This window comes from Rattus norvegicus, chromosome 3 (genome assembly GCF_021556685.1).
Source record: "Rattus norvegicus strain SHRSP/BbbUtx chromosome 3, alternate assembly SHRSP_T2T, whole genome shotgun sequence".
Taxonomy (NCBI): Eukaryota; Metazoa; Chordata; class Mammalia; order Rodentia; family Muridae; genus Rattus; species Rattus norvegicus.
Genome location: NC_141536.1, coordinates 76,568,866 through 76,582,070, shown reverse-complemented (window position 1 = coordinate 76,582,070; position 13,205 = coordinate 76,568,866). Strand labels below are relative to the sequence as shown.

General features: G+C 47.8%; 1 protein-coding gene across 10 annotated transcripts in view; it reads left to right on the top strand.

Annotated features, from left to right (window-relative positions):
• Positions 1 to 13,205, top strand: part of Cstpp1 (centriolar satellite-associated tubulin polyglutamylase complex regulator 1) — a 164,301-nt gene that overhangs the window by 149,535 nt on the left and 1,561 nt on the right. For 4 of the 10 annotated variants that reach the window (XM_087650862.1, NM_001013918.2, XM_087650859.1 and 1 more), the window contains 5 exons: positions 7,425 to 7,510; positions 8,557 to 8,752; positions 9,288 to 9,397; positions 11,762 to 11,825; positions 12,073 to 12,805. In XM_087650862.1, the coding sequence (XP_087506988.1) occupies positions 7,425 to 7,510; positions 8,557 to 8,752; positions 9,288 to 9,397; positions 11,762 to 11,825; positions 12,073 to 12,247 (631 nt within the window). In that variant the 3' untranslated portion in view covers positions 12,248 to 12,805. Of the gene's footprint in view, positions 1 to 7,424; positions 7,511 to 8,556; positions 8,753 to 9,287; positions 9,398 to 11,761; positions 11,826 to 12,072; positions 12,806 to 13,205 lie in introns of those variants that run through there. The other 6 variants (XM_087650864.1, XM_087650860.1, NM_001429939.1 and 3 more) reach the window with 3 other exon arrangements.

Below are 13,205 nucleotides of genomic sequence, written 5' to 3'. Positions count from 1 at the left end.
GTGATTCCACTTGGGATGCACTTGGGAAGTAGGAAGGAGGATCAGAACTCCAAGACCTGCCTGAGCTATTTGAGATTCTGTCGCAAACAAACAAGCAAACAAACAAACAAAACCAAGCAACAAAAACCATTTAAAAGTTGAATGGAAGAGTGTGGGCGTTAGGCTGTTCTCTGCAGTAATCTGAGAGCTTCCATACTTCTTTGAAATCAAAAGGACAAGGAAGAATTACAGTAGATGGCAGAGCAGTAAGGGGGCCAAAGAATTCCAGGCAAAGTGTGCAGAATGGCTGGGCTTTGCACTGGTGGTGCCTGAGAGAGACGTGTCTACGTCAGAGGGAGAGATGGACGTGAAGTCTGGACCTTTACCTTCCCCAAACCTATGCAGCAGTCCACCCAAGACTTCAGGCCGCTCTGTGGTTCCAGGATTGTTTGTAGGGAAGCAGCAGTATCACGCCTGAGTACCCAGCCCTATGCAGGAGTGTGCCAGAACTGAGAGCCAATAGCAGGGGCAGGGGGAAGGTTATTGCCAACACAGAGTCCAGGGATGGTTGGTTGTTTGTTTGTTTGTTTGTTTGTTTGTTTGTTTTAAACAGATACAGCAGATGGCCTAGAACCTGTGCTCAAGAGTCAGAAAGGCCTGTATTTGAATGAGACTCTTCAGCTTCTAGCTTGTGATCTTGGTTAACTTGTGATGCTCCTCTGTACCTCTATGTCCTTATCAATGTGCTCACTGAATTTATCTCACAGAATGGCTAAGAGGAGAAATGGCTCATAAGGTAGAGGCATTTCCACCAAGAATGACACCTGAGATCCGTCTCTGGGATCCACACAGTAGAAAGAAAGAACCAGTTAAAATTGTCCTCTGACCTCTACAAATGACGGGCTGCCTGCCTCCATAAGCTCAAATAAGTAAATATAAATTTTAATTTAAAATATATGAAAATGGATACAAAATATTACTGTTGTTATTGATATTGCTCTGGGTCAAACTTGCCAGGCCCTACTGGATGGATGAATTTGGGGTGCCTTGAGCGTACAGATTGCAGCTGAGGGAAAACTGTGTTCTACATGTCCTGTGCTGTTTGAGGTCCTGGGGTAGCACGTTTCCTACCCTGGCCAGGAGAGAGGGGTTGTGGGGGGGAGACAGAGAGACACACACAGAGACAGAGACAGGCAGGCAGGCAGGCAGACAGACAGACACCCAGGAGACCTTTCCAGCAGCATGCTCCCTGATCCTGGCATGTCCCCTGGTTTTATCACTGTCCTAGTCTCACAGCCCTGACATTAAAACACTGTTAGCACAAACTAACTTGGGGACATGCTTCAGCTGTCCCAGTAAAGGACACTAGTCACATGACTTCTCCAAAGTTCAGTCATGCAAAGTGGCTCTTCTTTTGGGCTCTGACTAAGAGCTAGCTCCCCCAAAAGTGGGCTAGAAACTGAATCTCGAGCTTCCGACTGGCAGCTGGAGGCCTTCATTTCCACTGAGCCGCTTTCGTTTGCTATTTTAGGCTCTTCCAGCACCGTAACCCAGAGAGGCTCTGCACGCTGCCAGCACCTCACACTACTTGCCTGTGAGACCCCCAGGCAAAGGGCATCCCCATATTGCAGTTCTCTGTCCTTTGCTCATCTCTTCTCTGCATCTAAGGAAACTCAGACACAGATATAACTGAGTCCAGTTGTAGGACAACTGCCACTTGATCCCAATGCCATCAAGCCCAGAATTTCAGGAAAAAGGGCCCAGTTCATGTCACTAGACCAGGGGGTGCACAGGGGATTGGCACTTGGATGAGCCTGGACGCTCTGCTTCCTTGGCACCTTCTTACCCCCCAGGCAGCCAGCTTGTCCCAGCTGTTGGAGTTAGCAAGGAAGAGAGCAGCCACCCCCCTGGGACTAGCTCGGACCCTGCCAACTCCACTTTCTTCATCCCAGTTGTTGGCCCTAGACTCCACCCTCCACATGGTTCTGCTCAGAGCCAGCCTGAACCAGAGTACCCGTATTTCTCCCCAGAGGCCTTCCCTCTAGCCCAGAGGCATTGCTTGCGAGGATCCCTCCATGATCCAATAGATTTGTACGGACTCTTGTTGGCAGCAGTTCCTTGCTGGCTCCACTTCAAAGCCAGGGTGGCCAGGCCCCTCCAGGTGTCAGAAGCAGCTGGCATGTTAGCAAAGGCCTCTGGCAGGAAGGATGCCCAGCCAACTGCTCTCCACTGGAAAACAGCACACGTAGACAACCCTGTCTCAAGGAAGGCTCTGGAGACCTCTGGGAGATGAATCTGAGTTCAAGAAGATAAAGGAGTTATCTGTGGGGATACCTGACCTCAGGTTATCCCTGTCTTGGAAGACAAAGGCAGGGCCATAGCTTCCTGCCTGCATTTAGCCAGTTCTGCTGCAGTGCAGAGCAAGGTGCAAATGCCCAGAACTTTCATGGATCAGAACATTTGTCTAGAGATGGACAATACTGCATGTGGTGTTTGTGTCTGTTTTGTTTTGCCTTTGTTTGTTGTGTTTGATTTGTTTTGCTTGAGATGTAGTCGAGGCTGGCCTTGAACTAATGATCCCATTCCCTCAGCCTCTAGAGTGCTGTGACTACGGACACGTGCCACCACATTTGGCTATATAGGGTAGGCTTCGGTTTGATTTAGTTGTTTTATTTGTTTTATTTTAGGCGATAAGTCTTTTGCCTACATGTATGTATGTGTATAGAAGAGAGTACTGGATCCTCTGGAACTGAGGTGCAGATGGTTGTGAACCACCATGTGGGTGCTGGGAACCAAACCCAGGCCTTCCGCAAGAGCAGCACACGCTCTGAACCACTGAGCTATCTTTCCAATCCCTTAATTTAAAAATAAAAAAGTATCTGTATTTTTAAAATTAGTGGCTAGAGAGATGGCTTGGCCGTTGAAAGTACATATTGTTCTGCAGAGGATCCAAGTTCAGTTCCCACAGCACACATCAGATTGGTCATAAGCAACGTGTAACTCCCACACCAAGGAATCTGATGCCTCTGCTCTCTCTCTCTCTCTCTCTCTCTCTCTCTCTCTCTCTCTCTCTCTCTCTCTCATACAGACATATACACAATTAAAAATAAAATTAGGAAAGCTGAATGTATGTACTTGCTGGGGTGTGGCATGCTGTGGTGCACGTGTGACAGTCAGAGAGGAAGACAGTAGAGGAAGCTGTCCTTCCTTCCATCTGGGTACTGAACTCAAGTCCTCAGGCTTGGTAGCAGTTGCCTTTAGCCAATGTGGTATTTTTAAAGATCAAAGCACCTTCCCATCAGTTTCTTAGAATCTTCTGCAGCCACAGCCTCTGGGCAGCCAGTTTTTCCCTCTAGTTCTAGTAAGAAAAATCAGTAGTTCCATCCATGGTTGGGACAGCTGACATTCTGACAGGGCCAGAAGAAGCTCTTTGAGAAATACAAGCTTCCCAGCTTTTGTGTGACTCCCTTCTACACAAATCAGCCACAATCACAATTTGGAAAAAAATCTCCTAGTGCCCAGTTCTAGGTCCACCGATGTCCTCAGAGGCAGTCCTAAAGAATTGGATCTGACCTTGACTTTCTCCTAGCTTCTCTACCAAGACAAAAGGTCTAACTATGGCCACTTGCCCGAGTCCCTATCATTCTGGCCTGCTTCTCCAGGACTCTATTTTCTTCCTAATTGGATTTTCCAGAGCTGAAATGTATATGTAGGTTTCCCCTGACCAGGGACAAAGACTAGGGTAGTAACATGTTTTTTCTCCTTGTTCCTACATCCCTGTATCCAACAGTATTTCCTGAGTGCCTGAACTGTGGCAGGTGCCATGCTGGAACCCAGAGTCAAACAACAAACAGGAGAGAAAGGTGTTATCTGGCAGATCTTCCAGCACAAGGGCAAAGATCCCCTTCTACCAGCTAGCTAATCCACTGCTGTCCTACAACTCATGTCCCTCTTCCTACCTGCTGCCTGCTTGGTCTGTTCCACCCTCCCTAGGCTGGGATTTGTGGGTGCTGCTGTCACCCAGTATCACCCCTGTACGTGTCTGCCTCCTCCACTTGGCCACAGGCATTTCTGACCATGCCTCAGTCCCAGCCAAGTAAACAGCAGGGACAAAAAGCCAAGCACAGCAGGCTACCCTACCCCCATTGAGGTTCCACTCTGCCATCTTCAGAGATGGGCTGGTCTCTCTTCTTAGCAGTGCCCATACCTATGTATGGAGCAGCCATCTCCTCTTGGGCATCATGGCCACCCTGAAGTCTCTCATGTTGTCGAAGAAAGGATCAAGAAGTGTTTCTGGCATAAGTATGACCAGTAACTCAAATGTAAGCCTAATTCTTGGAATCCCAGAGGTACTGACAACAGATTGCAGAAAAGATTCAAGGCTCAGATCTTTGTGTCCTTGCTGATTCTGTGAGTGACAAGTAGATAAGCTCATACTTGCAGTGGCTTTGCCCCTGACTGGGTGAGTGACAGGCACACTCACTCCTGATCCACAGAGTCTAAAGTGCTGCTCTTGGCCACAACTTCTGCTAAAACTGTCTAAGGTGTTTCTTCCCAGAACAGCAAAGCCACCCTGGAAGAGCAGCAAATCCCTGCAGCAGATAAGAACTGTTATCTCTCTGGCTATCAGGTCAGCAGTTCCACCAGATGGCTGCACAGCAGGTCAGGTGTGGGGTTACCACGCAGCTTGAGTGCATATTTTATGTGTGCTTTAACAAAACCTGAAACCAAATACAACAAAAGGAGGCTAACATTCTAATCAAGAATGGCCTCTCAGGCTAGAGGGATGGCTCAGTGGTTAAGAGTGTTTGAGCTTTTTTAGAAGACCCATCTTTGGTTCTAAGCACCCACAGCTCACAACTGCCATAACTCCAAGGCCTCTGACCTGCAGACTCCTGCACTCACATGCACACACTGACACACACCTAAAAATAAAATAAATCTTAAAAAAAAAAAAAGCCTCTGACAGAAAGCTGGAGCCAGTTCTGAGGTGGGGACATGGTATATTGCTTTGCCCAGAAAGGGGTAGGGAGGTCATTTTCCTAACATTCCAGAGAGGTGCTGGCAGGATCTGCTTGGACCCTTAGAGAAGCAGAATACACCTCAGGAGCATGCTGGTGGGGGAGAAACACAGAGAGAAGTAACTTCTAGAATCATCACAGTTGTGATAGGGAGTGCACAGTGCTTTCAATAGATTAAAACACTGTCTTATTTATATTTAATGAGTTGGCTTTATGGTATTTTAATTACATCACAATATAATGATCAATAAAGATACAAGCCCTAGGTTCCAGGTTAATGATAGAAGCATTTGTGGTCTTTGAAAGCTTCAAGGCTTTGACCAAGGTTTCCTGAGGGTGAGGCTCAGCCCAGTGCTCTCCTGTGCCATCTGCTTTTGGCTGCTAGGGTACTAGGCCATTCCAGGAGTAGGGCAGGAAAGATTGGCATCTCCCTTCTCTCCTCCCGATGTGTCATTGGAACTCTGTGTAAACCAGACTGGCGCTGGCTTTAAACTCACAGGGCCTGACTACCTGCCTCTGTCTCTCCAGTGCTGGGATATTAAGACATTCACTTGACTTCTTTCAAAAGGTGTCTTCCTCCCTGGGTGTTCCGGTGGAGCGCCCTCTCCCTCTGCAGTGCATCTTAGTGCACGCTCGCCCGCCAGCTCGCCCACCCGCCCACCTGTCTCTCCCCCTCTTCCCCTCTCATTTTGTTTTTTTTTTTGGGGGGGGCGGGGGGGATTTGTCTGTTTTTCCCTTGGATATGAGAACTCAACGTGACCTTTGCATTATGGAGCTACAGTTAGTCTCCCAGCCGTTGATGGAGGGACCGGAGCGCCCTCTTGTGGCCCTTGCAGCATTGTTGCTTCCCACTTTGACCTCATTTTTTTTCCAGCTGGATAGCGGAGGGCAGCTTTACTTCTCAAGAGATAAGGAAACAGTTAAAGCTCTAAGATGTATATGGCAAAGAATATAAATTGGCCCTAGAATCTAATTTATACTCTAATGATAATGTTTCTATTGTGTGTTCGTTATTTTTAGAAAGGGTCTCTCTAAATAGCTCTAGTTGTCTTGGAACTCTAGGTAAACCAGGCTGGCGCTAGCTTTAAACTCACAGAGCTCACCCTGCTTGCCTCTGCCTCTCCAGTGCTGGGATATAAGGCATGCACTTGATTTCTTTCTTATTTTAAAAGAAATAGTTTCTTTTAAAGTTTTAAACTTTTAAAGAAATAGTTTCCAATAGTAGTGACCTAATGGAAGCCTTTGAAGTCATACAAACTCACAAGGTGTATATATTCTTAGTAAGTGGACTCCTTTAGGATCAAAAACCCCTCATGTGCAAAAGGAAGTAACTAGTACAAACTTGTATGGTGCTATGAGTGATATTTAATAAAGGTAGCTAAATACAGTGCCCACTGTGGAGCAAGATGCTCAAGAAATGGTACCTGTCACTACTTCTGTTATTGCAGCTACCTAGGACCCTCTTTCTGTCTTTGGGAATATATCCCTAACCCTGACCCCTCTGATCCAAGGAAGTAGAGATTTAGAAAAATAGTCCAAAACAAAACAGTTTAAAAATTTTTAAAAAAGATAAAGCCAGAAGGGCCTTGTCATAACCAGATTGGAGGCCCAGCTTCACTCCAGTAGAGGAGTCTGGCACTCTGCCTGGCACACGGCTGGAGCCCAGCAAGTGCTAACTTCTTTCTCTTCCTTCTCCCTTCAGCTGCATCCCCGAGCAGAGTACAGACTTGGCCTTAGTGTGATCTTTACCAACCAGGTGGTTTCTCCTGGAGGGTGCTCAGTGGGGAGAGCAGTGACCATCGTCACAACTCCACTAGCTGATGTGCATTCTGTGTGCAGAACTGTCCGCTCTCCACCTCCTGCTCCCAGCCTACCTTCTGTGTCCCCATGTAGAGGTGCCTGCTGCTGTTCTGGCCATTTGGTAGCTTATTAAATCTCAGCACCACTTGCCAAGACCCCTTTAAACCCCTTGGCTGTTCTTTTTGCCTTTTCTGATCAGCAGTATTTATTCAGAACCAAATAGTCCACCCTGCAGAATGAAAGGATTTACTGCTTTAAGTACACAAAAGGAAATGTTGGCAGCATTACAATTGCACCCACTCTTTGCTGCTCCACTCCACTCTGCCCATGCTCCATTGACTGGTGCCACTGAGACTGACCTGGGGGCCTGCCCTTGGAGCAGTGTGCTCAGTGCAGTTCAGTGAGAGTTGGATTGGTGGGGATGAGGTGACTACAGGAGGAGCTTGCTTTTGGGACCCTTTCCCCAAATACACTGCAGTTCCAAGGGAGACTGGAGGTCTCAAAACAACTTGTTCGTGCATAGCCTTTGTCTATGTCAGTTTGACTTTTTCTCTCCTCCCAGGCACACACATGTAACATACACTCTCCCCCCCCCAATTCTCCCCCTCCCTCTTTCCCTCCCAGGATTGTGCTCATGGATGATGCCATGGACTGCTTGATGTCTTTCTCAGATTTCCTCTTTGCCTTCCAGATCCAGTTTTATTACTCAGGTGAGAATGTTCCAGGCTCCATGTGGCTTTTGTCGGGGACCGTGTATCCCTTTCTCATCCTCTTGTCTTTTCTATCTGGATGCCTGGCACACACAGTCCCCATCCCCACTTCCTTCCTGGCACACACAGTCCCCATCCCCACTTCCTTCCTGGCACACACAGTCCCCATCCCCACTTCCTTCCTGGCACACACAGTTCCCATCCCCACTTCCTTCCTGGCACACACAGTTCCCATCCCCACTTCCTTCCTGGCACACACAGTCCCCATCCCCACTTCCTTCCTGGCACACACAGTCCCCATCCCCACTTCCTTCCTGGCACACACAGTCCCCATCCCCACTTCCTTCCTGGCACACACAGTCCCCATCCCCACTTCCTTCCTGGCACACACAGTCCCCATCCCCACTTCCTTCCTGGCACACACAGTCCCCATCCCCACTTCCTTCCTGGCACACACAGTTCCCATCCCCACTTCCTTCCTGGCACACACAGTTCCCATCTCCACTTCCTTTGGAGGTATACTTCATCATTGCCCACTAACAGGATGTATGATTTGCACTGCTGGTCACAAGATACAATCTGCCAAGCCTACTGAGGACACTGATAAAAACACACTGCTTCCAATCAGCAGCACAAAAATCCACTTAAGTGATAGCAGCAGAAAGGACACCAATAGCACTCACTCACTGAAAACTACTACCTCTCAGGTGCAGCACTAAGGACTTTAGTCTGTTCACTAGTCCTAAGAGATAAGCTTTAGAGGTTAGAAACCAGACCTGTGCCTTTAGCTACTCCCTTGGTCCTTGATCACCAGTGGCCTGTGTCTTTTACCTTACTCATAGCCTTTTTTTTTTTTTTTTCTCGGAGCTGGGGACCGTACTCATAGCCTTTTAATAAACACAGCAAACCAGACACAGTGATATACTCCGGGGGTTTTGGCATCCTCACTGACTGGACAGACTGAGCTATCAGAAGGGAAGACATGGTGAAGAAATGAAATATGTCCTCCTTACCTAAACTGTCCCTTCCTATTCCTATGGCACCAGAATTTCTGGAGAGTGTGGCTGCCATCTATCAGGACTTACTGTCAGGGAAAAACCCCAATACAGTGATTGTCCCAACATCATCGAGTGGGCAACACCGCCAACGACCCGCCTTGGGTGATGCTGGCATGCTGGATGGAGTGGAAGCATCACTGTTCTGTCAGCGCCTGGAAAACCTATGTGACCGGCACAAGTACAGGTGGGCCTGGGAGGAGGCCCACTTCAGCCCTGGAGGTCAGGTTGTTGCTGAGAACAAGTCTCTGGCAGAATATTCTGGTTGGTTCAGGGTTTCTGTCCCAGGATGGTCATGATTTTAAAGCATGCTCATGTGTCCCAAAGCAGGAAAGACTAGCTGAAGTGTCTTGCTTACGAGGGGAAGACTAGCTTTGGCTACTTCACTGTTCCAAACCTTCCCACAGAAAGACAAGTTTAAACTGTCCAGTATGACACAAAGACCCCTGAGGGACATAGCCTCCAGGCAAGAAGCTCTTAATAGTAGCTGCATCCTCTTTCCTTCCCCTGTCCTAGGTTCCCTGTAAGAGTTAGTTATAGGGCTGGGGCTGTGGCAGAGCACGAGTTCCATCTCTAACTCCACCAGCTGAACAGCAGTAAGCACACCAGCCCTGTGTGTCTGCAGTCTGGCCCTGCTCCTGCAGGCTCTCCCAGCTTTGAGTGTCCTACAGGTGGGGATGAAAAGATAGCACTTAGAGTTGAATCTGGCCTCTCCCTTTTAGCTGTCCACCACCAGCACTTGTCAAAGAGATCCTGAGCAATGTCCAGAGGCTGACTTTCTATGGATTCCTTGTGGCTCTCTCAAAGCATCATGGGATCAACCAAGCCCTAGGTAAGCAGAGCTCACTGTGATCACCTGTGCTCCTCCCAACAACACAGGCAACAACAGCTGGCCTGTCAACATGGCCCTACAGGAATAGGATGACACTCTTGATTTCTCCAAGGTAGAAGCTGCAATGTGCATCATCTGCCTGCCTGTGCCTAGGAGGTCCCTTACATTCCCATGTGACTGCAGTGACTGACAACTGTCTGCCCTGCCCCAACATGAATAAGTGACTGCTCTGTTACCTGGCATAGGTCTACCCAGCCCCTCCCTACAGAATCCCTGGTTCTGTTCTAAGGAGTGGCCTGCAGGTTGGGCAGACACAAAGCTATTTACCCAATGACTCTGGAGATTATGTATCAAAGCAACTGAATCCCATTTAGAAACAAGGCAAAGGTGTGTCTGGGGAAGTTTTTTCCACAGCTGTCAGGGGTGGGGAGCAAGAAATCTGATAAATCTGAAAAAGAAAAAATGGAGACTGGCCCAGTTTTAATACCTATCACTTTTATTCTCACTGGCCTCCTCCACCCACTGCACCCCTCCCCCATGTGTAACCACTACTCTCCCAGTTAGGGACCAGCAGGCCACTCTTGTTCTGAAGACTTGTTGATTTTTGTTTTGAGGCAATGTCTCATTGTATATATGAGGCTGTGTAGCCTGGAATGTACTAAGTAGACCAGGCTGGCCTTGAACTCAGAGATCCGCCTGCCTCTGCCTCCAAGTGTGTGCTGGGATTAAAGGTGTTTTAATAAGTTTTAAGCACTTAGTATTTACGTCTATGCTCAGGAGACTTTCCTTGTGTGATTAGATCCAGGCATTCTTCCCTCTGTGCCAGTTTAGGGAATGGCACTGAGGGAAGGGCAATTAACTGACATCTGCTAAATGCCTAACACAGTGGGCCAGAAGCTGTACTGGAGCCTTTATGCTTATTTCTGTGTACTCACATCTGCCAGAGTCCTAGAGGAGATAGGCGAGAACTAAGTAATTGATCAGAGCCTGGTTACTCTGAGTCACTCAGGGACCTGCTCAACTCAGATTCATAACTAGGACTGCTGGACTAGAGTTAGAGATCAGGCCAACTGGGGATCAGACTCAGGAGCCAGTGAGGGCTTGCTGTTCTTTCACAGTCCGAGGAACTGACCACTTCTCTACCAGTGACTTCTGCAAGCAGGAAAAGAAAAGGCTATTAGCAATGATCACAGCCTGCATTAACCTCATCCCCTCTGCTCAGGCAGTGCTAGCACACACCTTTAATACCAGCACTCAGGAGGTAGAGGCAGATGAAGGCAGAGAAGAGATTCATCTTGTGAATCTCTGTGATGCCAGCCTGATCTAGAGTTTCAGGGTGACGCCAGCCTGATCTAGAGTTTCAGGATAGCCAAGAATACTGTTTCAACAACAATAGGGAAGGAAACCAGAAAAGAACCTTCTGAGGGGAACAGAAAGGAGCCTTGTGCAATGTTCTCTGAGTACTGACTAATGCTAGTGTGTAGAATAAGCAACGATAGAAGGCAGCATGTGTTAAAATAGGGACTGGGAAATATCCTGGTTCTAACAGTTTGTGTAAGACTGTGGGGTATCCCTGAAACACCCCACAAAATGATAAGGCAAATCGCCCGATACCTTTTAGAAGAGTCAGTGCTGGACACTTTTTAATCTCTCTGAAGCCCAGCACCACTGACTGTCCAATCTAGGGACTAAATACCATTAAGCCCTGTTCTTTCAACAATTTACTGGTAACAATCTTCCTCTCTGCAAATTTCAATCCCTCAAAAAATTTCAACTGTATTTGTCCCCAGCTACCAAAAAAGAAAGAAAAGAAATTAAAGAATCTAATTAATCTGAAAAAGAGCAAAACAAAGAAAATTTAAGTGGAGAAGCACTAAAGACTCTTCATATCACCAACCTTACCCCTCATGACTAAGGAAACCAATCCAGACAGACGTTAGCATGAGACCTCAGGATGGGACGGCTTTCCTCCCTACCAGAAGCTGCAATTTTAACATGTCTCCACGTATCACCTGACATGGGGACATACAATTGGCTTTTTTCTTCCCTCTGGAGTTAGCTTAGGCCATTATCATCCAGCTAAGCACACGGGGCCTCAAGAACTAAACACCAGTGCCGGTCACAAACCACATCCAATCTTGGAAGGGGACTGATCAACCTGTTTGTAGATATCTCCTTAGCTTGTCCCAAATGAGGAAAGGGAAACAGTAACTAAGTTTATCAAGTGATACCCAAGACCACATAAACTAACTTCTTCTGGCCAACCAGTTGTCAGACATGAAGGCAAAGGGCAAAATATCTGCTGCCTGTTTGAAGGGCCTTCATGTTGTTTCATGACTTCACCCCCAAATCCCTGTCTTCTAGGAGCTTTGCCTGACAAAGGAGACCTGATGCATGACCCAGCCATGGATGAGGAGCTGGAACGGCTGTAAGTGTCAAGTGGGAAGATGCTGCCCTCTTGTGGAAGCTAAATCTGTCAGATGTGGCTGTGCCCCATTGTAGGTGACACAGCACTTTGTTTTTAACACCCCATATTGGTCAGGGAAAGCTTGGGGCCAAGAGAGAAGAGAGGTACCATAAGTCCTTGGGGCTCTGCTCAAGTCTAAGTGTAGAGGGTCCTGATCTCTGAATAGGAGACTCATCACATCACCTTCTGGGCTTCTTTCCTTCTTCAGGCTGGTCCAGGTCCCAGGCCTGGTCAACTCCATCACTGCCACTTCTGAGGCCAGCTGCCTGCCTTCCCGAACCCCTCCCCGGGTTGGTTCCCCATGGAAACCCCTCCATCGCTCCCGCAAATTGGATGCAGAGAGCGATGGCTCCACTGAAGAGACAGATGAGTCCGAGACTTGAATCTGAAGGGTCCCATCTGTGGCCTGTACCTTGTTCCCACCCTGCTCTTGCCGCTCTCACCAGACTTCTCCCACATCACTATGCGGCCCTCTGCTGGAGAGAATGGTGAATAACAGTCCTCATAAGACCAGCCTAGTTCAATAATCCCAGAGATCCTCTAACTCATGCTCTAAGCAACCTTTTGGTCCCTAAACTGACATGCTGTCCCACAGGCCACTTCAGCACAGGGAAGAGTGTTGGCTTTAGTCTTGTTGGCAGAGCTGCTTATGCTTTACGTACAGTGTTGTCTCAGCCAGCCCATGATCCTCCTAGTAAGGGTAATTTTTCACAGCTCCTTTAGAAGGGAAACATGAATTAGTAATGCAGGGTCTTCATGGTGGAGGGTGACTCCTGAGAGCATGTGCTGGGAAGACGTATCAACTGGCCTTCTGCTGGAGTGATCAGTCACTAGCTGGAATAAGAGGGAGGATGGGCAAGAATTTCACTTTTAAAATCTGCTTCAAGTTTGTATCAAATAGTCAAATCTGTTAAATGAATAAAGTCCCTTGTGTCTGGTAAGCAATGAGTCTAAAGCCAGTAGGCTCTGGGGAGGGGAAGGGAAAATGTGACTTGGGTGGTTTTCTGACTGGACGTGAGGTGGAACCTGGGGGCCATTCCAGGATGGAGACCTGCCTCAGCTGACAGAGGACTGGCCTCCCACAGATGAGGACAGCCATTCAAAGCAGGTGTTCTGAACATGGCCTCCAGAACATGTGAGTGTCAGGTTCTCTCTCCCTGGCCACAAGAACTAGAGCTGCAAGCCTTTTCCAGAGTTCCATTAGATGTTCGTGAAGACCAGTTTAGGGCAGTGGTGCACATCTGCACAAAGCAGGCCTAAGATTTTGAAGAAGAGACTGGAAAAGGTCAGAGTTATTCTTATCTTTCTTGAATGAGGTAGATCTCTAAAAAATAAAATTCA